The 26188-nt window shown below is 38.4% G+C and overlaps 1 protein-coding gene across 2 annotated transcripts in view; it reads left to right on the forward strand.

Annotated features, from left to right (window-relative positions):
- The window catches only part of SLC25A13 (solute carrier family 25 member 13), a 99869-nt gene that overhangs the window by 31018 nt on the left and 42663 nt on the right, over nt 1-26188 (forward strand). For both annotated transcript variants that reach the window (XM_056486185.1, XM_056486187.1), the window contains exons 4-5: nt 5392-5507; nt 20278-20417. In XM_056486185.1, the coding sequence (XP_056342160.1) occupies nt 5392-5507; nt 20278-20417 (256 nt within the window). The remainder of the gene's footprint in view (nt 1-5391; nt 5508-20277; nt 20418-26188) is intronic.

Here is a 26188-nt window from a genome sequence, read left to right on the forward strand (position 1 = left end):
GTAGACAAAATCTCATGTAAGTCTAGCCCAATTCCTGCATTGCCAGAGATTAAGGATTTGAGGGTCTACCTGAGCTACTGTTGTTGTGACAAAGGTGTGAGACCTCTTAAGGCATACTCTGTTGTTCAATGAATATCTGTTGCCATGGGAGCAAGTTTTGCCTCCATCTTAAGCCAGGGCAGAGGTTTATTTGATGGGAGGCTTTCCTGCTGTTCTCTTATGGAGGCACGTTTTTAAGGTTTCCTCTATGGAAAGGAAATACTTTCCTTGCTGATGGCCTGACAAACCTTTCAAAGTAGTCGACTGGTAATAGCATAGATTTTAATGTGTTATATTGTATGGTTGTTATTGATATGAAACAGATTGAAGAGCCTGATTCCTGGCCTTAAGCCTCTCACTCCTAACTTAGTTAAAAAAATAACAAAAAAAGAAGGCTTCATTTGGCCTCAGCTGGATCAGAAATTTCCCCAAAATACAGTAGTTTTCTAAAGGCCTATCAGCAGCAGGCCAGGCATTTTCCATCCTGCCTACTGGATTTTCAGATTTTTTGTTGTACTTTTAAACATCTACCTAACAAAATAAGTATTTACTGCACGTCTCTGTTTGGACTGTAGTAACTAACACTTTACTGAGAAATACCATATGCTTTATTTTTAGAAAGGACAAAGTATTCAAAAATAACACTTGGAAATGCCAGCATTTTCCATTATTATTGAATATAAATTTATCCTCTAATGCACCAATTTACACTATACTTAGTTTACCTAGCTTGCAGTGTAAAATAATAGATGTAGCTTCAATTTGTGTCCCATTATGTTACCATGTTTAAATTGCTGATACAGTAAAAACATCTGCATTGATTTCTGAAGAAAACCTCTTCATCATTGCATTTGTATGTATTATTACAGCAGGTGATGGCTTTTTTTCTCTGTGTGGCTGCATGCAGACTTTCTCTGGTGGGAGTGTGTCATGTCCATGGGGTGTCCAGACACCATGGGTGTGAGCAGTGGATAGAGCTTTTGCTGCTCCATACCCAGTTGTTCTGTTTAGACTGGTGCTCTTGTATGTGGGTACTTTTTAAATATCAAAATTTGAGCCTTCCTGAATAAATTGTGCAGTATTGGCACTGGTAATTGAGGATGTGAAGCTGTAGGAAGACTTTGACTTATTTGGGTGGAATATCTTCAAAGCTGAAATAAAATTCTGTAAACATTTCAGCTTCCTCTCCTTGTGCTGTTAAAATCACTAGGTTTTTCTCTGCTTTTGTAACATAAATGACTACTTGTTTAGGTATATGAAATAACTCTTAAGTAGTATATTGAAGTCCATGTTAACATGTGCTGTTTAATGACACCTAATGATATTCACTGAAGGGTTATGCTAAACCCAAAAGGGTGATGCTAAACCGGAGAGAAAACGTGTTACCCAGGCAACTACCCTTGTGCAGTATAGAGAAGTGAGCATATGGCTATGTAGTACACATTTTTTCAGCTTCTTTAAGCATTAAGAATCACACGTGTAATTGACTGAAAAATTACTGCTCAGTTACTGTATTGTATGGTCATAATAGAAGTAAATGAATACGTCGTTGTTAGAATAGATCTGTTGGGAATCACTAGCAGGCTAGTCTACTTAGGGAGCAAAAATACAATAAGAAGAAAATAGCTGGTTTAATTAACATGTAAAAATTGGGTTAATTTGAATTCAGCTGGCACAGCAGATATTAATGTCTCTTCTTTAACAGTCTGGCTAGAACCACACAATTTGTACACTTTTAATCTTCCTATTTCTATGAATAATTGTTTTTAAAAATGAATACAGGGTTATTTTAAGCATTTATCAGTGACTTACTAGGGGGTTTATTGCTTCCAAGTACTGACAGAAAATTCTTCTACCAGGGTAAAATCTTGTAACAGTGTTAATACATGTAGTTTTAATCAAACCCAGGCCTAGTAACATAAAATATGCTCTTAACATGGTGCTGGGATTCTGGTGGGATAGATGCTGTATTTCTTTTCTATATGTGCTGTCATCACTGTATTGTGATCTGTTGATAAGGACATGTGCAGGTTGTTTCATATAAAAAGCAGCTTTACCAAAATGATGTTGGCAGAGATTTTACACTTATAATTCCAAACAATTGTACTCTAGAGTCATCTGCTTGCCTTTTTTGTTTTTTCTCTTTGTGTGTATTATAATCTTTGGGACAGAACTCAGTGCTTTGGATCTGTTTACTGTTCTGTCCAGTAGTTAGCCAAAATAATAAATAATAATAGCCTTTTATGGCACTAAGTCACATTGTAACAGTCATATTGTAGCATTAAATATGTGTAAATGCAGAACTGAGTAGGTTGTGATATATTGGTTTGAAATTGAAGGAAATGTTACTTTTGAAAAAATTTCTTTTGGCTTAGTGGGGATGGAAGTTTTCTTCCTTTGAAAGACTGAGTATCTGTGTAGTCTGTGTAACAGTGGGGAGTACTGAGAGCTCCCAAGGAGTTTAAAGGACTGATGGATTGCTCGTGTGCTAACATGTGCATGTGTAAGAAGGCACAGACTTCTTTGCCAATAAAGCTTAAGGCATTCTTATATGTTTGCTGACATCAATAATTGTGAGTTTAATCTTAAGAATACCTGAGGAGGTTTCTTTTTATTGACTTCTTGCACCATGTTATAATTTATGGTAGCAAGCTCCCTGAATTAATTATTTGTTAGACCATTTCATAGTCTACATTTCTTTCAATTTTATTTATTGCATATATTTTGAGGGAGGTAGTGTAGAATACCTTTTAGACGTTCTCTGTGTTGTACTTTTTTTAAAAAAATGTCCTCTTTTATTCATCTTCTCATGTTTTTATGTTCCTAATGGAAGTTGGCTTGTTACCCTGTGAATGTTTGGCTGCTGATGTTCAGCAAGCACACTTCAAGTGTTGATCTAGGAGAGCCAGTAGATGTAATCTTTTTAGACCTCAGCAAAGCTTGTTGTACTGTCTCCCATAGTTCCTTCTGGACAAAATGTCCAGCACACAGCTGAATAGCCCTGTAGGCTGATGGGTGAGTGACTGGCTTCCAGGTCAGGTACAAAGGGTTACAGTGAATAGGGTGATATTGGGCTGGCAGCCTGTCACTAGAGGGGTTCTGCAGGGCTCCATCCTCAGCCTTGTCCTCTTCAACATCTTCATGAGCAACTTTGATGCAGGACTCTTAGGGATATTGAGTAAGTTTGCTGACTGCTGACATCCTCAAGGGCAGAGAGGCCCTGCAGAGACACCTCAACAAACTAGGGAGATGGGCAATCACCCACTGTATGAAGTTTAACAAGGGAAAGTGTTAGATTCTGCACCTGGGATAGGGCAACCCTGGATGTACAGACAAACTGGGGAATGACATGCTGGAAAGCAGCACTGTGAAAAAGAACTTAGGGGTCCTGGTTGACAGAAAGTTAAATGTGAGTCAGCAGTGCCCTGGCAGCCAGGAGCACCAACCCTGTCCTGGGGTGCATCAGGCACAGCATCACAGCCAGGCAAGGGAGGGGATTGTCCTGCTCTGCTCTGGGCTGGGGCAGCCTCACCTCCAGTGCTGGGGGCAGGTTTGGGAGCCACAGTATAAAAAAGACATTAAACTGTTAGAGAGTGTCCAAAGGAGGGCAACAAAGATGGTAAAAGCCCTTGAGGGGAAGCTGTGTGAGGAGTGGCTGAGGTCATTTGGTCTGCTCAGCCTGGAGGAGAGGAGATCTCATCGTGGTTTCAACTTCCTCACAAGGGGAAGAGGAAGGGCAAGTTCTAAACCCTTCACTCTCATGACTGGTGTCAGAATTCAAGCAAACAGTCTGAAACTGAGTTCAGGGAGGTTTAGGTGAGATATTAAGGAAAGGTTTTTCACTCAGAGAGTGTGTTTTGGTACTGGAACAGTCTTCCCACGAAAGTGGTCACAGCACCAAGCCTGTCTGAGTTCAGAAAGGACAATCCTCTCAGGTAGATGTGACTTTTGGGGATGGGACTGTGCAGGGCCAGGAGTTGGACTCCATGATCCTGATGGGCCCTTCCAACTCAGCATATTCTCTGAATTCTCATAAAACAGGTGACTGGAAATTGCTGTTTAGTCATGGACCATCATACTACTATATGATTCTATGCTATACTAGTATAGTATACAAGTACTCTACTACTTGATGGAAAACTTATCTTTTCCAACTTACTCAAACTCTTAGTTCTTCACTGCTATTGCATACTGAGTAGAAATTTTCATTGAACTGGCTGCAGTGTCACTTTGGATCAAAGTCCTAAGGATATAGTTAGTTTCTGTTAAAAATTCCTTGGGTTTATGTGTGTTTCTTGACATTGGATACACTGAATTTTGTGCTTTTCAGAAATAATCCTGGTTCTCCAGTTGTTGCCATATGAACCTATTAAAGCTACATGCTTGCTACACTGCCATAAAACAGCCTGAGAGACAGCAATCTTAACTATCCCACACTGCTAGCAAGCCCTGCCACCACATATTTGAAGATGATTTTAAACTCTACAGCCTAGACATTAAAGAAGCAGCAAAACAGGAGAATAGTTGGCCTTTGCCTCTTTAAGAATAAGAGTTTGATCTCCTTTTGAACTCTTGGGTGTGATGCAGAGAAATCAAAATGTTCAAGGTCTTTCCTGTATCAAACCTACTACTGGAAACAATGCCAAGTTGTCTAATTATGTATTTCTGCTTATGAACTAACTTCTGGAAGGACAATTCTGCTTTTATCTATGTCCTACTACTGTGCTAGCACATTAGGAATCTGGCTTTAATGATGAATTTGAATAAACTGCTCTTGGCTGAGGAAGAACATGCAGACTACTGATTGAAATTTGTGACTCAACATGCAGGACTGGAGGGCTGTGATGGATGACTAATAAGTTGCTAGCAAACGGATAACACATTCTGATCGGTTCCTTCTGAAGTGAGTGGCAGCATGTAGGTCTTGAATGGATTTGCTTTCCAAAAGTGCTAAGTACTGAGTCTTGAGGGAAGTTACTAATGTCTTTATTGGCTCTGTCTTGCCAGTGGAGGGAGGTAGGCTCCCCCAGAGGGCAGTTCAGTTAGACATTAAAGCTGAGGTGAGTAGCCATACTGAGTGTTTTGCTTATTTTATGTTCTGTTGGGACTTGCTGAGAAGGATAATGCCTTGTTCAACAGACATTTCAACAGACATTTGTTTAGTGATATAAAGGCTTCCTGACAGCATTTGGGCTAGGGCATTTTAGGATAAATTTTAATCCCTACTGAATACATTTTAAACACATTTTGGTTATGGTCTTATTTCTTTTGTATAATCAATATTGTATTGTATTTCAGTTTTATGCAAGCAAGTTGGTTTCATAGCTATTGTTTTTTTCCTTCATCCCTTAGGTTGATATCCTTTCAAGAATTTGTGGCATTTGAATCAGTCCTGTGTGCTCCAGATGCATTGTTCATAGTAGCCTTTCAGCTGTTTGACAAGACTGGCAAAGGAGAAGTTACTTTTGGTAAGAGATTCTTTGTGCAATCTTAATGTAAAAATCCCTACCTATGCCAAACTGTTTCACCTTCTGTTACTGCAGGAGACAGTGATTAGTAGTAGAACTACACTAATGCCAAGCAACTTTGTGTCTGCACTTTTTAAATCATTTATGTGTGCACAGTATGAAGCCAAGGTCATTGTCATCATTGTAGTTTTCCCTGGAGGACTGGTCACTTCTCTTTTTCTTTTCTTCAACATGCTTGTGCTGGTCCAGACCAACAGTGATAGGTGACTATAGGAAATAATTGTAAAACTGCCTGGAAGTTGCCAGAAGACTTGAGTGAATGGTGGTTTGAAATCATTACGCTGAGTTATTTTTTTGTTTGTTAATATATTTATTGTATTTCAAGCTGGCTGGCTTTTAAGGCTTAAAACTCTATTCTGTGAGATTTTACAGTAAAAAATTCATTATTACATTCCCTCTGCTATTTCCTCCCCCTTGAAAATTCAGCTGTGCATTGGAAGTGTCATGTTTGCCCTGATAATGAGATACACTCAGGCCAGTTTAAAACTTGATTAAGAGGATTGTTTATTTCTAGATATCCTAGGGATAGCTTTTGATATCTGCAGGACTATCTTCCACCTGCCTAATGATAAGAATAAGAGCCATTCAGTATGAAAGAAGCATTTAGAATTTTGCAGTTTAGAATCATTTCTGATATTGAGCTTGCACTTGAAAAAGTATGGTGAATTTTTTTGCTGAGTACCTACACTGGGTAAAATTGCTGTTTCTAATCTGCTACATTGTTATGGTTATTCTTATACATGGTTATTCTTTGATATCAGGTATATTGTTCAGTTGTTAAACAGCTCTAAGTAAATGGAAACTTTGACTCTGTCTTCCCATAATATATGGGTCACACATCCATTGTGTTGTACTAGTCTTTCCTGCACATGTCTTAATGCTCAGTTAAAAAATCCCTTCTCTTTCCATTTGAACTAACAAGGTTCTGTAACCATTGCTTGAAGCAATAAAGAACTGTATTCGTTCTACCATCTCAAAAAATCTGTATTTGAAGCTGTGGCTGGTGAGAAGACTTGCTGTCTGTTCTTATGTCTATTTTGGTTGTTTATTATTTTGGTGGTGTGATGAGGGTGTGAAAGATGTGCCTTTTGTATATAATATTTCCGAAGTTACTAGAGATGCTAAAGGATTGCGAAAAAAATTCTGCAGATCATAACCTTGATGAATGAATTATTTTGTGCCTAACATTTTTGTGTATATGTGGACAGAGAAGCAGTGAGAGATGCCATGCTTTTAAAACAGAAGGGAATGCATATTTCCTAGGGTTTTGTTCCAGTGAAGGCAGACCAGAGTTCCTGGAATGCCTGTGATGTGCAGTTTCTTGTCTGCGTCAGAGCCCGTGGTTGCTTGGAGCACTCATTAATAATCTAGGAAGAACTGTATTCGTTTGATCTGAATGCTGAATCAGTCCAACTTAACTTTTTAACTCTTGACATTCTTATTCCTATTTTTCCTGTTGTCAAATGCTTCCCTTGGGGTTTGGCACAGCGAGTCAAAGGATTTGTTTGGCATTTGATGTCCATTGAAGTCCTTCTGGTGATGAGAGAAAATCCCATGCCAGACTGTATTTAAGGTATTTGAAAGAGGAGACATACCAACATTGGTAGAACCTCAGATAAGTTTTGTTTAATTCCTTCATCTGAGATCCCTTTTGAAACTGTAGATGTATTTGTAACTTCTGTGTAGTACCTTGTGGCTGCCACCCCAGCAAATGCCCAGACTGGGGAGGATGGAGGAGCTGTCTCAGTGTTGTGCATTCTCAGCAGAAATGGTTGACCTTAAGACAAGGCTAGTTCCTTATTTTCTATCAGAGGAGAAAAAAAGAATTCTATTTTCCTGCTATTATGAAAAAACCTTAATATTTTCATAAAAACATTATTCAAATACTATCCTGTAACTTGGCTACTCAATGCCTCAGTCATGCGTCTTTGAGGCTAATTATGAGATCTTTTTCCATTGACTTGAATGAAAATGGTATCAAGTCCTTATCAAAGTTAGGAGATTTAAATAGGGGTTTTGTATGCTGTGGAATTACAATGTGAAAGGAACAGAAGAATAGGGAAAGGATAATTTTTCAGTATACTGCTGTTAGGTGTAGTATCTCAAGGCTCTCATTTGAAGTTTGTATCTCATTTTATTGTTGTAAAGAAACAGCATGGCTTATCTGTGCAGTCATTGTTTTTCTGTACACTAAAATAATGATCTAAATATTTTAGCTTATACCAAACAGAATAGTTCCCAGCAGTGAATTTCACATTTTCTACCATGCAAATCTGTCCAAATCTTACTCTTTCACAAGTGCACTTGGCTTGGCATGTGTGTTAAACAAATTAATAATGAACTTGATTCCAATGAACTTTTACACCTGAATGTGAGATCCAGACTGTGGATATTCAGAGAAATGTTCTGGGTAAAGAAGTTCCAGTTAAACACTGTGCACTTACTTTTCTTGAAAAATGCTGCACTTTTACTTTAGTTTCTGGCATGGAAATGTATTTGCACTTTAGCTGTATGTTGGCATCTCTGCAATTATAAATGTTTAATTTCTTTCAAGTTGCAAGTTAACTGTACCTAATTCTTTGACAGAATTATTACTTATTTAGAAGGGCTGATCTGCAAGCAGTGTGGGTACATGGGGGGGTGGGAAGCATTCCTAGTTTATTGCTTTTTGAGGTGAATTAAATGGCCACTAGTAAATTAGTGGCTAGTGGCTGATTGAGACTACACCTGGCCATTGCATCATGTTGTAGATTTACTTTCTGCTGAAGTGTCAAAGCTTTGACAGTTTGTAAGGAGTTAAAGCTCTCAGCAGGAAAGTGAGAGGAAGTTTAGCTGGCTTTTAAATTCGAGGCAAAGAGCAAACCATTGCTTCTTACTGTTGAGTGTTGACAGGCACATAAAAGCTGATAATGTAAGTCCAGGGGTTTAAGAGACTTAGTAGAGTTGCTTTTTTGTCGTATGACTGTATTTTAATGCCTCATTAAAGAAGCAGAGCCCTTTGAAATTCTTTACTAGATGGCATTTAAAAAGACGTGAGATGGTTGGGTAAAAACGTGTTTAAAAACTAAATCATTTTAACCTTCACCTTAATTTTGGTTGGGTAAAATAAATGATGGTACCTAACAGTTTTGAGCTGTGAATAACACAGCAGTGAAACCCAGGAACTGGAGCTTCCCTTTTCTGATACCAGTGCTCACAAGCCCTAGTGAAAGGGCAAAATAAGTGTTGTCCATGTTGATTTTGCTAAAAGAGTAAGGAAAGGCACAATAAGAGCTGTGGTTGCCTGAGTCTGTGCTGCCAACCATTATTGAACCTGCTTTAAAGATTTTAATTCTGAATTGTATTAAAGTAGAATTACCCACCAGACAGAAATTCTTGCTCTTGTACTTAATGAAATGGAGCTGTGGTATAGTGTGTGGTTTTATGGTTTTGGTTTTCTTTTTTAAAGGTCCTCTAATTCAATCTGAAGCTGTTTCAAAATGGATGCTCTGTTGTGCTGCTTTGAGAAATTTGAGTATGCTATAAAATGTCAGTCCTTTAATTAAAAAAAACCCAAAAACAAAACAACAAACAACCTCCCCCCAAAGCCAGAAAAAATATGAAGGAAATTGGGAACCCAACCCCCAAATTTTTGTTTGTTAAGTGTAGCAGCTGCAGATTCGAGTATTGTAGTTTGCTTTTGTCTCTAAACAAGACTTTATTGGCATGCAGACAGCAGCTGTTGTGGGTCTCTGCTTTTGCTATTAATTATATCAGTGCATTTCTTAGATACACACATTAATTAAGGATACATTTTACTAAGTGCTCCTGTTTGCCCATACCTGATCCTTGAATTGCCTGAATACTTGTTTGTAAACTTTCTAAAAGGACATAGCTCTTAAGAGAGGTTTAAATACCTCCACAGCTATTGTGATGAGCTTCAGAGTTTTTCTGTCTATGATAATGCTCTGATATTTTTTTAATTTGGAAAAAATGATTGCAGGAGTTTCATAATTGCTTTAATGACCAAAGAATTAACTTCTGATTGTGTGACATAGCTCTTGCTTTTGTTACAGAGGATTACTTGTTTTACGCTTTGCACTGCAATTGTTGGTGTGACTTGGTTCTTCTTAGGGAATCTGTAACTCTTTTTATCTCTTGCACAATACCTAGCTTGGCGATGCCCAGCCTGGTACAGTGAATACCATGTAAAGCAATGAAAAGCTAAATCTGAACCAAGAAAATAAATTGCTGTAGCTGTAACTTTGATCTCTTGATAAGCTGCAGTATTTAGTATTTATCAGTGATACTTCCATTGCTGGTTCAAATTGCCTTGAAACCAGTTGTAGCTAGTGATGTGTTAGCTTACAAGTTCAGCTTCACCTATACAGTGAAACATTTGCTGATTTATAAGTGACAGCTTCCTAGATTTGATGGATCCAGAGGCAAAATTACAGGTGCAAAATCTGTTTAATCTCTGGTGGTTTTTGTTACTTGCACAATATTGGATTTTGCACAAATAATTGCCATTTTTAATTGCAAGAGGATGTAAAGCAGACTTATTAGTATATTTATTTTCTTCAAAACATTTTGAAAGTCTTCTCAGACTATTTTTTGAGAATTTCGTTTCTAGTCATATGTCAGCTTGGTAAGTTTTTGTTTTGTTTTTTTCTTTTAACTAAAATGTTATGTAACCAGACAGACCTGGATGCAAGCCTTTTAAGTAAAAGAAAGCCTGTTCAGATACAAAGTGAATCTGTCATTCTAAATATTAGGAGAAGCTTTGTCCTATTACACTGTTTGATTTCATTTGGTCTAGAAAATGCAGCTGGGTTTTCTAAATCATCCTGAACTGAAATTCAGTGTTTTGGTTCCTTCTTTGTTGTTGGTTTTGTTCTGTTGTTTTGTTGGGGATGGTAAGAGAATCATCAAACAGTTCAGGTTGGAATGGACTGTGGCAGCCATATGGTTCAAACCCTTGCAGCACCACCATCAAGACCAGTTGCTTGAGGGGAAATATCTAATCAATGTTTTAAATCATCTCTGAGGCTGGAGACTCTGCAGCCTCTCTGAGCAAGCATCTCCCAGTGCTTGATCATTATTGTAGTTGAAAACTAAATTCCTGAGGCCTGTCTTGGATTTCAGGTGTTCCAGCTTGCATCCATTGCCGCTTGCCCTTCCACTGTGCAGCTCTGTGTTCTCTTCACCTGTTGGGTAGCTGTAGACAGCAGTGAGCTCCTCCTTTAGATCTCCCATCTCCAGCCTAAGAAAACCCCATTCCATCAGCCTCTCTATGCATGTCACATGCATCATCCCCAGCTGCCTTGTATGGAGAAAACAGAAATGATATTCTGTTCTTGTTAGCAGGTAGTGCTGTTTACCTTGGTCAAAGTGATCTGGTTTTTTTGTTGTTTTTCTTTTTTTAAATTATTGTTATTACTCAGGACAAGAGGAATAAATTTATTTTTTATGCCCACAGAGGGCCTAGTGCTTTTTAAACTTGAGGTCTTGGAGTGCTGGCAGTTTGTTGCTAACTTCTAATGAGGCCAGGAAAGGTAATTAAAAAAATGTAATGCTGTTGCCAGTGAACTGAAATTATGGATAGCCACAGATCAAGTAGAAATATTTTTAAGGGATTGCATTCTGAAAATGTTTTAAGTAAGCAAATTATATAATATTCCGTGTGTAAATTCATGTTATTCCCTCTTGCATGCAGTGGAGACAGAAGAAGCAGACAAGCTTGGAGCCAGAGTCTTACTTGCTGACGGTGATGAAAGAGCCTGTTTTGTTTTTTTTTTGTATTTGAAGTGTGTAGCACACATAAGAGAAGTGCACGAGAATCTCAATCAAAACTTAGGGCTGTATGAATATATCATGAGAAAGTGAATAGGTAGTGACAAGAGCACAACCAACCAGAAGGGGGAAGGTAAGAGTATAAAAAAGAACATTTTCAGCAGATTTGTAAAGTTGAAGCTTATCATGGATCTTCTAGATTGGGAAAAATTGTGAAGGTGCAAACATGTGCTGTGTGACAATGTTTTCATTAATGTGAAATCAATCTGTAAGACTGCTCTGTCCTTGCTGAAATGTTTGGCTAGAGTAATGAACTATGTTCAGTAGCTAGTGTCTCTCTCCTGAAAGAGAATGCATGCTGAACATTTTTTAAGATTGGTACTGGACTTTATAGTTGGCTGCAGGTATTTTGGGGTCTGTGTTTAGTTGTTGTTTTCTTTGAAGTCTACTTGACAACATTTGATAGACATTTATTTACCAATACTGGTCTTCCTTTCACCTCTGTGTACAACAGCTGCTGTACAGCCTTTGTTGCTTCTTCCAGCTGCAGAATGGTTGAGGTTCACATCTGAGCAGAAGTGACCAGTTTTAGTGGGAGACTCCAGCCTCCTGCTTCTCCACCCTGCTGTGGCTGCCTTTGAGGATGCTGGCACTCCATTGGGGCTGTCACAGTACAGTCTTTTTTAATGCCTGAGGGTGTGCCTAGTTAACCAATGTGTTTTCTAAGAGTAGCTCAACAAGGATCATAAGCTTCTCACTGATGGGCTCCAGATGTTGGTGTGTTATCTGGAGGTGAAAAAAACTTTGTGAGGGTATCCATTTATACATATATATATGTGTAGACTTTTATTGCGCTTCTTTAATGCTCAGCTTTTTTTACAAAAAGAACTGCCTTGATTTTTGGAACTTTTAAAGTGATATATTTTCTGAACGACTGAATGTAGATACATGCGAATATCAGATTGGCATGTGTGTGTTGTAGGGTATCTTGTCAGAGATCTGAAGAACTGCTTGGAAGATATTCCAGTTCAGTGGGTTAAAATTCCTCTTTTTATCGAAGATCAACTGTAGATTTGCACAATTTACTGTAATGGCTCCAATTTTAAAAGATAGAGATAACAGAGAGCACTTCCAATTTGGTGGGATAGTTCAAGAATACTTCATGCTCAGATAGCTAAAATATTGTGCTTTCTACTGCTACTTCATGCTAGTTAAAAAGAAAAAATTAGGTGTGGAAAAGGTGGGAACAGGCCAATTTGAGAGTCAGTTTCAGCTGTATGAGGTCACTCTTTGGTTAACAGAGTAACTCTTTGGTGAGCTGAGGGTCAACCATCTGTACATCCTGCTGGAAAAAAAAAGCCCAACATGATTAGTAGGCAGCATCTGGGGAGGCACCAAAAGCTTCCACACCAGAATATATTTTAAACTGTGTCAGGAGCAGCCTATCACTTTGTGCTTGTGTTTTCCCATCCCATTTTCAAACTGGCCTGGAATTGCAGAGGGAAAAGTAGAAACTTCAGCAGGTTCTAAGAGCCAGAAAAGTGTTTTGTTATTACAGATTTTAATATGAAATTTCAGATAGCAAAATATACGTATTTTTGTGGTGTGTGTAATTTAGTTTTCTAAATTGGAAAATCTGCTGTTACCTAGCAGTTAATGACTATTTTTTCCTAACATTTGGAATTCAGGACCTGAATTGAGAAACTAAAAGAAAACAAAACTGAGAATATGTTGGAAGTGCTCAAAGTGAAAATTACAGTTTAGATAGGTTTGAGGGTAGATAGTTAGACATTTTAATTGAACTAAAATAGTTTTATACTAATACAGTACTGTTGTGGGAGTACATTTTGTAGTGTATTTGAAATTGAAGTATGTAAGTGCGGGAAAATGTATGTTAATGCTTTGCAAGAAAGTGATTTTTTTTTTTTTTGTATATCATCTGTGTAAGCATAATAGCTGTTAAAGACATAGAGCTCTCAAGTCTGTGCTGGAAAGTAAAGTGTAAAGTTCAAGGTTATTTCTTTGAGTCACGAGTTTGTTTTTATCACTTTGGTTAGTATATTAAATTGCTGTAGGAAACAAAGATGTGAATCCTGAAGTAATTTTTTATTGCTGGACAACCTCAGGGAAATTAGCCCATGCCAGTGTGAAAAAAAAAAGGTGTTGATTCTGTCTGGATTCTGAAAGTCCTGTGTTTTTACATCTCCATGATAGTGATAACAGAAATGAGTCCAAATGATGATTTCATTTGTCCACATGGGACATTGAATTAGTTATTTAGCTTTGGTTAAAAAGGAGCAACACTGGCTTATGTTAAGCAGCAAAATTCAGCACTAGTCCACAGTTGGACTGGCTCAACATAATTTGGTTGAAATTCCTTATTTTAGTTTTTGAGTTAAATTTTGTCTTTGGGAATTTTTTCTGGATTTGGAGGAACCAGTCCTATGAAAAAATAAACTGCCGCTTACACACACAGTTATCAAAAGAAGTGAATTCTGGGGTTTTCAGGTGTTTGTGTACAAGTATATATATGCAGCAACTGATCTTAGTCTAAATGGGTCAGGTGCACTAAGGCAGGGGTTTTCACTCTTTTGAATGAATCTTTTCTAGAATGGTGATATCACATGATAGAGCACAGATAAATTGCACTGGCCTGAGCTGCTTTTTTCAAACCATCCCCCCCCTTTCTGAGTTGTGTAATACACTCCCATTATCTTCAAATGGTGTGCTCCATTTCCACTCTGCCAGCTTCATTTTGAGTGTTCTACTACTTTCTTTGTAATATTTTAAAGAAGTAGCCTAATTTAATTTTTTAAAATTTTTTGTAATTTGCAATTGCAAAAAAGGTTGTCCATGTTTTGTGAGGAATTAAGAGGAAGCAAAAATAGAGCATTAGTTTATTATTTCAGGGCTTCTAACCTGTGGAAAAAGGTGGCTGTGATAGCCCTTCCTGCTCTTAATGCTTTCTTGAGGGAAGTTGGAGGGGTGAGTGCCTTTCCTTTGCTGTCCTTAATAATGAAACTATTCCAATGTGTTATTCAATTTACTGCATGGCCATCATAAAACTATTTCCACTATTTCCTTAACAAAGCAGCAGGGAGATGAGGAAGGTGATTGTAATGCTTGTACTTCCAGAGTGTTGCTCCTTTTCTACATAAATGGGGATAAATGAAAAACCAGCCAAGTACTTGGACTGCCTATCATTCCATATCTTATCTGAACTGATGTGATGTTGACATACTTTTTCTAGAATAAAAGTTATCATTATTAAGGATGGAAATAAATTCAAACTTGCTGTGAATTTGAAGTTCATTTGAAGTAAATAAAAACCCAAGAAAACAAAACAAACAAACAAAAAAACCCAAAACAAAACAAAAAAAAACCAACACCAAAAAAACCAAAACAAAACACCAAATGTAAATAAGCCAACCAAAATCTTGGATAAATCCCAACTATTCCAGTAAAACAAGATAATATATAGAATTATTACTTGATTATTGTTGTGTCAAGAGTGTCTGTAGTTATTCCAAAGCATGCTTTATTTCTGTTTTACTTCTTAATCTCAGGAAATGGAATGTCATAGAAATGAAAATGGAATCACAGAATGAAAATGTGAATACAGCATGCTTGTTTGTGCAATAAGCATTTAAAAGTACACATCAATACACTGCAGAGAAGAAGGTCCCCAGGACTTAAAGGACCAAAAACCTCCACTGTAAATCAGCAGGCAGATCACCTGGAGGGAAGATTAAACAATTCTTTCACACAGTGATCAGAAACAAATGGCAAGGTAGCTTTTTTTCAGTTAGAGACTGTGGAGGGACAAACAATTATTTGTTTTAAAACCTTGCAATTTATTTAAAATTGAATTTCAAAGTTGGATTTTTAAAAAGTTTGATAAAAGTGACAGCATGGATTTCTGAAAATGAATGTTTAAAATCTTCAGACTGTTGTTTGTTTTGCTTTCTAACAGCTCTGGTTCAAACAATGCAGACACACAAATGGTTTTATCTTTTGCTAGCTTTAGATTGATTTTGTGTAACAGCACAGCAGCTCTTGACATTGAAGCATTAACATTTTGCTTTTTTAAAACTTAAGCAATTAAACAGTGTTCTAAACTGGATTTTAAAGCTTTCATTTATGAGGTACTTTGATTAAATACTTGTTTAGGATCAAGGCATAATTGCCCAGAGAACTCCAGTCTGTTGTTGGAGGTATTTGCAGAATCACAGATTGGGTCAGGTTGGGAGGGACCACAGTGAATCATCTGGTCCAACCTTCCTGATTAACCAGGGTCATCCCAGAGCACATGGCACAGGATTGTGTCCAGATGGTTTTTGAGTATCTCCTGTGAGGGAGATTCCACATCCTCTCTGGGCAATCTGCTTCAGTGTCAGACACCCACACAGTAAAGAAGTTCTTTCTCGTGTTCAGGTGGAACTTTCTGATTAAACAGTCCTGGGCCCAGTATTGAACCTTGGGGGAACACCACTAGTGACTGGCCTCCAACTAGACCCTGTGCCACTGATTGTGACCCTCTGGGATTTCAATCTTCCCTTACCCTGGTGTCCTGAGTCAGAAATTCATGGCAGGGTATTGAAACCTTATCTGGTCATGGCCCTGAGCAACCTGTTCTGGTTGGACTTTCTTTGGCTGGTGGCTGGACTCCATGAAATCCAGATGTCCTTTCATTACAAATTATTCTGAAACAGGTTCCTTTAAAAAAAAGTCTAAACAGACATCATAACTCCTGGCTATGGAAGCACATCTCAGCTTCTCTGTGTTTTGCTGTGTTAAGGGACTTGTGGATAGCTGTGGAACTTCCAACTACAGGTTTAATGCATTGACCATATTTTATTTTAATACTGGACTTATATTAGGAGGTGACACTCTTAGAACTGAACAATAACTTGGAGTGAGTTCTGGTACATGATTGGATACCTTTTTCTGGTTAAATAACACTTCAGATTTTTCATGTAGTATGAATGATTTTTAATGTCTGAATTTGGCAGTCTGCCTACAGATGAGACTTGAGTCAGTGATGTGGTAGATGGATGGGTAATGAGACCTAGTGAGGGAAGAGGGAGAAGACTGTACACTGGGCATAGGTGTTTGTGCACCATAAATTGTTGCAAAAATGAAGTATGGGATATGTGTAAAAAGTGGCAGAGCGGATACCATGTCTCATGCCATCAAAGAATCAGTAGAAACATAGTAGGCAATCTTCCAGTCAGCTGCCTGCACTGTATAATCCAACATGCATTCTGTCAGAAAAGCATCTGGTAGTAGTTGCCAAGTCATATTGATTGACATCAATATACAGTATGATTTTGAAAATATCAAGTTGTGTGGATTCTCTTACTGTATCTACACTAATATTGTAGTCTGTGTTTTCCAGGTCATAGGAAAAAGTAAGTGCAGATCTTTAACTTGGGCTGTTTAGAGCAATACTTGTACTTACATGAACTTCTGAGACATGCTTGTGGCCTTTAATCTCTGAAGCAGACAAGGGAATGCAAATGGTCTGGATAGAGACCTTATTATATTCCTAATTGGCTTGATGAGGTTTTTACTTTCATTGCTGTGCGTTCCTTTGCCTTTTGTACTGCCAATAATTAAACATTGTATTTAGTCTGAAGTTACCATTCTTTTCACTTCTTGACATTTGGACATGTCTGGGTAATGTGCCCTTGCAGCCCAGAAAGCCAAATGTGTCTGGGCTGCACCAAAAGCAGCGTGTGCAGCAGGGTGAGGGAGGGGATTCTGCCCCTCTGCTCTGTTCTGGTGAGAGCCCACCTGGAACCCTGCACCCAGCTCTGGGGTACCAGCACAGGAAGGACAGGGACCTGTTGGAGCAAATCCAGAGGAGGAAACCCATGATAAAGGGATGGAGCACCTCTCCTCTGGTGAAAAGTGGAGAGAATTGGGTTTGTTCAGCCTGGAGAAGGCTTTGGGGTGACTTCATTGCAGCCTTCCAGTACCTAAAGGGAGCCTATAAGGTAGGACACAGGGGAATAGTTTTAAACTGAAAGAGAGTAGATTTTAGGTTAGATATATGCAAGAAATTCTTTACTTTAAGGGTGGTGAGACATTGTAACAGGCTGCCCAGAGAAGTTCTGGATGCCCCATCCCTGGAATTGTTCAGGGGCAGGTTGGATGAGGTTTGAGAAACGTGGCCTAGTGAAGGGTGTCCCTGCCCATGGCAGGGCGGCTGAAGCTAGATGATCTTTAAGGTCTCTTTAACCCAAACCTTTCTGTGATTGTATATTTCATTTTCTTGAGATGGAATCTTAATTTTGGGCTCCAGCCAAGGAGGGTTTACAGGATGCAGAGCTGGTGGAGCAAGATACATTGTTCCTTCAAGGGGGCTAATGTGTGATAATAAATTAAAATAAAATTACAGGGGCATATTCAAAGGAAGTTTTGCAGCTTTCATATGTTAACAATTTAAAGTAAGAATTGTGTGGACCCTTGCCCCACCAAAACAAATTTGAGACTCATTTTATGCTAGCTAAGCTTCTGCTGTCTCTTACCATGAATCAGGTAAGAATGTACCTTTTTTCTCTGACAAAGGCAAGTCTGGAGTCCAGACAAACACAGCTTTTAGGAAATGATGGTTTGTTCCTAATTTCATCCTCATAGTATCAGTGGCTTGCTCTGGGGAAATTCTGGAGGTGGGATGAGAGGGAAAGAGGAAGCAGATGAACATCTGATTTCTCTGTGAATGTCTTTATTTCTCTGGAAAAGCAGCAGCCACTGCCAAAAGGAGACAACCTTTATTTCTTCTTTTATGCAGGCAAGACAGGCTGTCTTTTTCATGCTGGTTGCCTTCTTTGAAGAAAGTCTGGCAGAAAGCAGGAACTTTATAGATGTGATCTCCAGTGACATGTGGCAAGGTGCCTTGAGCTGTGTCAGTAGGAAGCACCCTAAATGAAAGATTTCAAGTAGAGGGATAGAACCTCACCCTGAACCAATAGGCTTTCTCTCCCACTGCCTTGAGAGCAGAATTTTGCTCCTGGAGAATGCTGGCAGACAAGATCCAAGCTGGCTGTGATGGAGCTTAAGACATGAATGAACAATGGGGCTGTCCTGGGGGCATTGACTTTGCTTGGAGAAAATTCTCATAGGACATTAGGACTTGGAATTATGAATTTTATGAATTTGAGGTTAACTGGGGTTAGTCTTTCTGTTTGTAAGTTAAATCCAACTTGCTCTTTCACCGCTGATTTCCTGGCATCAGTGAGTGCTGTGTTTTTAAAGCTGAAAATACAGTCTGGGTTGTGAGATGGGAAGAGGTCTGCAGTTTCATTTCTGCTCTCTCTGTGAAGCCTTCTTGCTTTAGAACAAACTATTTTTGTGGGTTATACCATCTGCAGGGTGTTTGGATTGGTGCAGCAGGGCACCTGCCTTTTTCATCCCTTTGTGACTGTTTTTTTCTATGTCTTTATTCTTCATTTACTTTGGCTCTTCCTGCCTTCCTGGCTTCACTCTCATTTTTTCCTGCTTCCTTTCCTAAAAGAGGGGATTCCACTCTGGTTGGAATTCCCCAAGGCAAAGAGCTGCTGTGCCTGCCTGGCATGGGCTGAACCAGGAGCTGGAACTCAACATGCACAGGAGACAGGACCTCATCGCCCCGAGGAGTCAGCTCCCACCTTTGCTTGTGGCACTGCAATGAGCTGGAAGGTGGCTCCCAGTCCTGCCTGGCAGGCAGAAGCTGGCTCCAGTGGGGTGACTCCCAGCTTGTTCTGAGCACAGACAAGCACTAAGCTGTGCTGATTTCCTCAACCCCAGGCACCAGCTGTGCTTGGGAACTGGCTTACAGCTCTGCTGCTCGCAGAGACAGACAGGAGCTCGTGGTTTGGACTCCTGGTCTTTCTTCCACACAGCATGAAGGGAGCAGAGCAGCTCCTGGCCCAGCCTGTGGGCAGGGAGTGACTCCTGGGAACCATCTCTATGCTCACAGGAACTCACAGGAGACAAGAACTGCCTCTTGGCTTGAGTTGCTGGAAGAGTCATACAGCAATTAGGAAAGCATATAGCAGCTGGGAACCTCTAACCTTGAGCTTGTCTTCAGAGGATATCTTTGCCCTATTTTTTTGGCAGAGATAAAACTATCATATTGAAGTGGGCTCTCTCCTTTGAGACAAGTACTTGCTTAGATCTCATTGCTGTTTTCATTACTTACAGTATATGCTGTCTACTTGCAGAAACATGTGGTCCTTACTACTGATCCTGTATCAAATAGTTGCTTCTTCATGGAAACTGCTGTGTATTACCAGTCTGCCAAGTGTGTAGTAAACTCTTGCCCAGTTGTGACTACCAAATATGAAGCTTGTATATAGGTGTGATCATACTTGTCATGCTGCCCCCCTCCTTGTGGAAGAGATTTAGGCTTAAACTCTGCATAGTGCTGGTGATAAGTTTTTATTCCTGCCTGTCATGTTTCACCCCATCCCCTGTCCTGCTTGTCACTGCTCTGTAAGTAACTCCAGAAGAGAGGATCTTGATGTAATGGTGTTTTTGTAGCTGATTTGTTTGAATGTGGAAAACTCTGGGAAAAATTCAAAAGCCTGAATTGTAGTGACACAAAATTTTCGTTGTTAGCAGCTTGAAAAGATTATGCTGGAAATCAGTTAGCTTTAGCCATCTTTTTATAAATTGTCTTTTAATTTTAATTTTTCCTTGTTTGAATTTGAAGCTTGAAATTTCTTTAAATTAAATGCTGTGGGTATAAAACTTCACAAAAATATTTTTCAGAAACTATTTGTGAGGGTGATGATTTGGGTGAGCAGGAAAACATTAGGTTTGCTGTACAATATGTTACTAATTTATATGAACAGGATTGCTTCCCTGTTACAAAATATCCTATTTGTTTATATGTTTGTATCTATTGTTATTTTATTTTATTACTAAATGAACATTTTTCTTTTCTTCCCAGAGGATGCTAAACAAGTTTTTGGCCAGACCACGATTCATCAGCACATTCCTTTCAACTGGAATTCAGAGTTTGTACAGCTGCATTTTGGAAAGGATAGAAAAAGGCACCTAACATACCCAGAGTTCACTCAGTTTTTACTGGTGGGTCTAATACAGAATGGTTTCTCAAGAGTAATAAAAAGGAAGCAAGAATCAAAGTGTTTGCAAACTTGACAAATACTGTGCTGGTAGCAAAGTTGAAATATATACCAAGTGTAGGCTTTTACATTCAGAATGCTGGACTTGTATAATATGTTGATAAATAGGATGTTCTATTGGAAAAACTACTGATTCAGGCTAGCTGGTTTTTTTTTCCCTTTTCCTTTGTTTTTGCACCTGTATGCAGAAGGTTGTTTTTTTTTCTACAGGGTTGTGTAGACTTAGATGTGAAATTAAAAACCTAGACTTTGATGTCTGAAAATCTCCTGTATTTTTAAATATACAAGTCAAAGAATGTTAAATAACAGCATTGAACATTTTGGACTCAACTTGACAGACTCTTATTAAGAAGTACTTAATTTCCTGTCTGTAAACAGCATGTTTACCAAGCATATATTTAATTCAGAGATGATATCCAGTAATATTTGTTACATGCCATTTCCACACACTTTACTTTTGATCTTTTTTGAATTAAGCTTGTCTTAGAGAGGGAAAATTTGTTTGTATCATATAAAAAAAAATACTGCTCTTTGCAAGGAATTCTTGGCTATTCATACTTCTGGGTACTTTGTTACAGGAAGTAAAATATTATGCTAATAAAATAATAAACTGATCATCTGTATTTTCAGCAGTACTGTTAAAAATAGTCTTCAGTAGGAAAAGAGGTGAAACACGTGAGTTTCTTATTTGTATTCCTCCTGAATACTTAATGCCTGTATTAGTATTTACACTAGAGAGTTTTAAGATGGGAACCTGCTTCAAGACTGCAAGGTTTCTTTTTCCCTTGTTTACACAAGTATGTTAGTTCACAGTAGGAGGTGGTATCATTTTGATGAGGAATAATTAAGATAATGCTATTGAGACAAATGTTTCAAATTGACTTTGTAGAACAGAGCCTAATTAACTTTGTATGAAGAGGACGTCAGGTATCACATGATTAAATCATATTCCCTCAGGCTTTGTATTGACTATTGTAACTCCTAAGTAGCTAGGACATAAACCAGTTTTGTGACAGAAATAGGAATCAGAACCTCTTTTGAATGAAAAAGCAAATGTGCTACTTGATTAGGAAAAAATGCCTCTGGCAATGTGTTCTGGTATCTCCTTCCAACTACAGAATAAGCCTTGGAAATGTATCCTGATATTGGTGGTTTAAAGTCACAGTTTTAACAAAGTGCCAGTCCTGTTTGCCTTGTCTGTCTATTTGCTTAGAGATCTGAGGAAAATCAGTAGAAAAACCTCAGAAAAAAAAATACTACACTTTCTCACCATTAAAAAAAAAAAAAAAAGAAAGAAAGAAAAAAGAAGGGTGTGTGTGTAAGGGTTATTGAGAGAGGCTAAGAGAGGTTAGAGTCACAGACCTAAAAGAGCTTGTAATGTTAAGGCTGGGTATTTAGAAGATTTGAGTTCTTTATTTGGGTTCTTTTGTGTTTTTAACTTGAATTAGGAAAAGCATGCACTGAGGCAGGAGTTTTCTAACTTTGGAGATTAGTCCTAACTATTAGGCTTTCTCATCTTGTGGAGGGATGTTCCTCTTATCTGAAAGGACTTTTCTTGGATGGGATGATACTGTGGGGATAATTGATTGTGATGGAAGGTGTCAGTGGTCCTGATGAACCAGCCAGCCCTTTTGGTGATGATCCATATAGGTCAGAAACATGGGAGGAGTAGCATAAACCAGGATAATAAGGGTGACAATTCTGGGTGTCTCCAGAGAGGTGAGATGCACTCAGGAAAAGTTCTAATGCTGCTAATAAAGATGCTCTCAGCATTGGTGCAGGCAGCAAGGATTTTCAAATAAATTAATTGTCCTAAGACTGCTGGGGCTGCCTATTATCAGTACAATCTATTAGGATGCTCAGTCAGTCACAGTAATTGGGTGCATCTGTTTACCCACTTTCTAGAACTGTAAATCCTTGAATCACATAAGTTTCCCTGCTGATTCTTGCCTTGCAGCATTGTATTACAGATACTGAAGTTTGGGCACACAAATGGCTCTCAGCACAAAGTGGAGAGTTACTGTTCACAGGCATGGAAATCTTCCTTTAAGCTCTATAACCTTTGGTACTCAGACTTTCCTTCTGACATTCTGCCTGTGCATGAGTCAGTCTTTTTTGGTCTGATGTCTAGACCTTGGACCTTAGACAGCAGGAGACCACAGTGGATACCAAATTATCTTTCTGCATTCCTGATGTGTGAATGCACTTTACATTGCACTTAACGTGGACCAGATGGTTCTGTAAGGAGCTTCAGGTACTGCTTTGTAAGTACAATGCAATTTGCAACTTTTAATGGAATAATCTAGCTAGATTCAAATTCCTTTACATTGGGTCCTATTATATCACATAAACTTGTTCCATGATCATTATCTGTTGCAGCATTTGGACTAATCATCACTTCTGGCAAAGCTCAAGGTAGTTGGAAAATAACATTAGTATGTTTTATCCATGCACAAGATGGATCTCTTGTGGCTTTAAATATGAAGTGTTTATATGGGATTCTGAATATTTATATCCTGCCAGCACTTTTTCTGTCTGCAAAAACAGAGATGCCTGAAAGTATAGCCTCCAAACTCCTTGGCTCTAATACAGTTAACAATCTATTTGCATCAGCCTAGAGCTCAAGGTGTATTGTTTTACCTTGCTCATTTGCTAGCTTTAAATTAGCTCATCTGTCTATGTATATGTGTTTGGATATGGTCATGTTCCATCATCACTTAAGTGGCAAGTCTGCCTTATGAAGAGCAACATCAGCCTCTTTCTCAGCATGTAAAATTTATTCCACACGATGAATTATAACATATGCTTATATGTGGGCCTGGTAAAACCATTTCTGCATTGTCTGGGAATTTATTTATACCCAGAATATTAGCTGATGAAATGTACTCTCTTATAATTGAACCTTGGGATCTACTCCAGTGGCAAAGACTGTGTTGCATCTGATGACTTGTAGATCCATTGGGATGGAATGCAAACATAAATTTTTATCTAAGTGGAAGGTGAAGAAGCTTTTAATGAGCTGTAAGGGAAAGCTGGGGTAAAATCTCTTGATTGGAAATAATTTCATTAGAATTCTGGTGCCATGATGTACAAATTAATTTTTCACAAAGTCTTATGCTACCTGGGGGAATTCTGGACTTCCAGCATCAAGGAAAATGTTTGTTTTTTATGTATATCTAAGTTTACAGGAAGTCTAGTTGGAGAAGGTTCTTCAGGATGTGTAATTTGTATTGCAAAGTAATGAGGATTGTATTTCTTTAAACCTTAGTCTGTCTAGGTAAAATAATATGGGACTGAAATAAAATTTATGAATATAAATAAAATTATAAAATTATTGCAAGTCAGATAGCATCTCTGAAGACTACAGCTTTGCTTTATTGTTTTTCAGTTTATTTTAAGGTGATTTTTTTCTTAATATTAGCTGCATACACACAACATGTTGCAAACATCCCATAGAGAATTTCCTGATAAATTGCCAGTAGCTACTGAACTCATTTTGAAACATAGTTATGCTGTGAGTTGTCTCAGCTTCAGGCATGGAGGCTGAGGGAATGTATAGCCTTTCTTTTGAAGTCAACACTTTAAGGAGTTTATTGCATTGATATGCACTGTGCAGTGATTAGAAAAGTGACATATGTCTGGTTTGTTTGGTCTGTCTGGAATTTAGTTCTGAGTTTGTTACCGTGTGATTGTCTCTGTGTTCTTGTGTGCCATACTGCTGCCATCCATGGTCATGGTTTGGGAATGTCATGTGGCTGAAGATCCCTGTGCTTCTTTCTTCTTGATGTAACTGGAAAATGTGTAGCACTGCTCAAAATGACCATAGCCTAAAAGTCTCTACCTTTCTGAGGTCAGTCTTCTTTATCTATGTGCAGTGTGTGTAAACCATTTTGAACTGGAACTTAGTTTCTGAACTAAGGAGGAGGTGTGAATAGGCAGTTTCAGAAGACTGACATTATCCCATTCACAGTATAGTCTTGCTGTCTGTCTACAGCTAAATGGCTCCTTTCTGGCTGACAGGAAGATGGGTAAATGGCATCACCAAGACCTTGACAATGTGTTTAACCAAGTGGGATAATTTTCTCCAGTGGGTTCCAGTTTACTAAGGAAATTGGAAAGAATCATGTTAGCAAGGAGTGGATGTTGTGTTTTGGCTTCTTCTCAGCTGTAGTACTAGCAGTCTTTTTGCAGTTACCTGAGTGATGACAAGAAACGTGTCCTTGATGCACCTCTTTGGAGCACGAGCCCTGCTTTGTCCTGTGGCTAAGACATCACTGTCAGCCAAGGTCACACCAGTGGTCACTGATGGGTGTACACAGACAGGAGCAGATTGGACTTCTGCAAGTGCTGTCCTTTTTTTACTGCTTTTTAATGCTAGATTCTGCCAGTGAAACACTGCCAGCAGTTTCAGTGGTTAAAACAAATTGAATGAGGGAAAGAGAAGAAAGCAACATTCACTGTTTCCCACGTAATCCTTCTGCTAAATACAATTTTTTTTTCTGATGGTGCTTCCATTTAATGACAAACATTTTTGTTCATTTGTTCATATGTTTCTACCTGCTAGGTGATGAGTATTTAGGATACAAGCTTTGTTATACTTAATACCTCTGCAGAGCTCTCTGCCTCCCAAGTAGTTGCCTGTCTCAAGCTGACTAAGTCTTTTTGTGTTTTTGTGCTCATCTCACCATAAGCATTCCAAAATTGCTTCCTTCTAAATTTCTGTTGAAATGATAGTCTCAATTGGAGTGAAGTAAGAACTTGCATGGCTGCATCCAGCCAGTCAGTATTATTGCTGATTTGTAACACTTCAACTTAAGGGTCTATGATGTAAAGAAAATGTGGCTGAACTGAAATGGTACCACTTCAAATTATAACCCCCACCAGTGTTTCCCATCAGAGAAATTTCAGATTAATTCTGGAGTGAAACATTGATCAGTCTTTTCACCCTACCCCTTTCCTCCCTCTGCCTAATATATTAGGAAATTTTCATCATAAAGGGTACAGTGCTGTAGTTAGAAATTAGGACCAAAATTAACGAAGTCAGAAGGCTGAAATAAAAACACAAGCATGATCTGAGTGGCAGCGTGAACTGAGTGAATAGAAGGAGGGAGGAATGGCATCTGCAGGCCTGTGGGAGGCTCTGATCCTACTCTGAATTTGCCTTTTGCCCTTCACTCTTTCCTTGAATTTCCTTGAATGCTGCTGTGACACAAATACCAACTTACAGGAGATCATATGTACTGTGAATCCTTGGTGATTCTTGACTAGCTCAAGTCTTGGATTAGTATTTTAAAGTGCATATTTGCAAATATAATGGAAATAATTGGATAGTGTCATGGTCAACTGCAAAACTTGCTCAGTATTGCTGACATAGTTTTGCTCTGACTCCATTTTCTTAATAACTGACTATGAATATGTATTTAAAATAAGCACTGTTTTTCCAATGAAGAAGTTTTTATAATCCTTGAAAGTTAAAGGGAATATATGGCAATGATTTGTGTTCCTCCAACTAAAAAATACAGTTGGGAAGTCTAACTACATCATCAAAGATGTTTCATTGTTTTCAAACCTGTGGAACCGAACAATAATTCATATGCAATATCCAGTTACTATCTATGCAGGATTGTTCCTTTTAAATGACAAAAAAAAAAAAAAAAAGAAAGTTGCCCAACAGTAATTTAAGAAGAAAGGATGAAGGTCACAGTAGGAAAATAT

Source organism: Oenanthe melanoleuca, chromosome 2 (genome assembly GCF_029582105.1).
Source record: "Oenanthe melanoleuca isolate GR-GAL-2019-014 chromosome 2, OMel1.0, whole genome shotgun sequence".
In the NCBI taxonomy this organism is placed as follows: Eukaryota; Metazoa; Chordata; class Aves; order Passeriformes; family Muscicapidae; genus Oenanthe; species Oenanthe melanoleuca.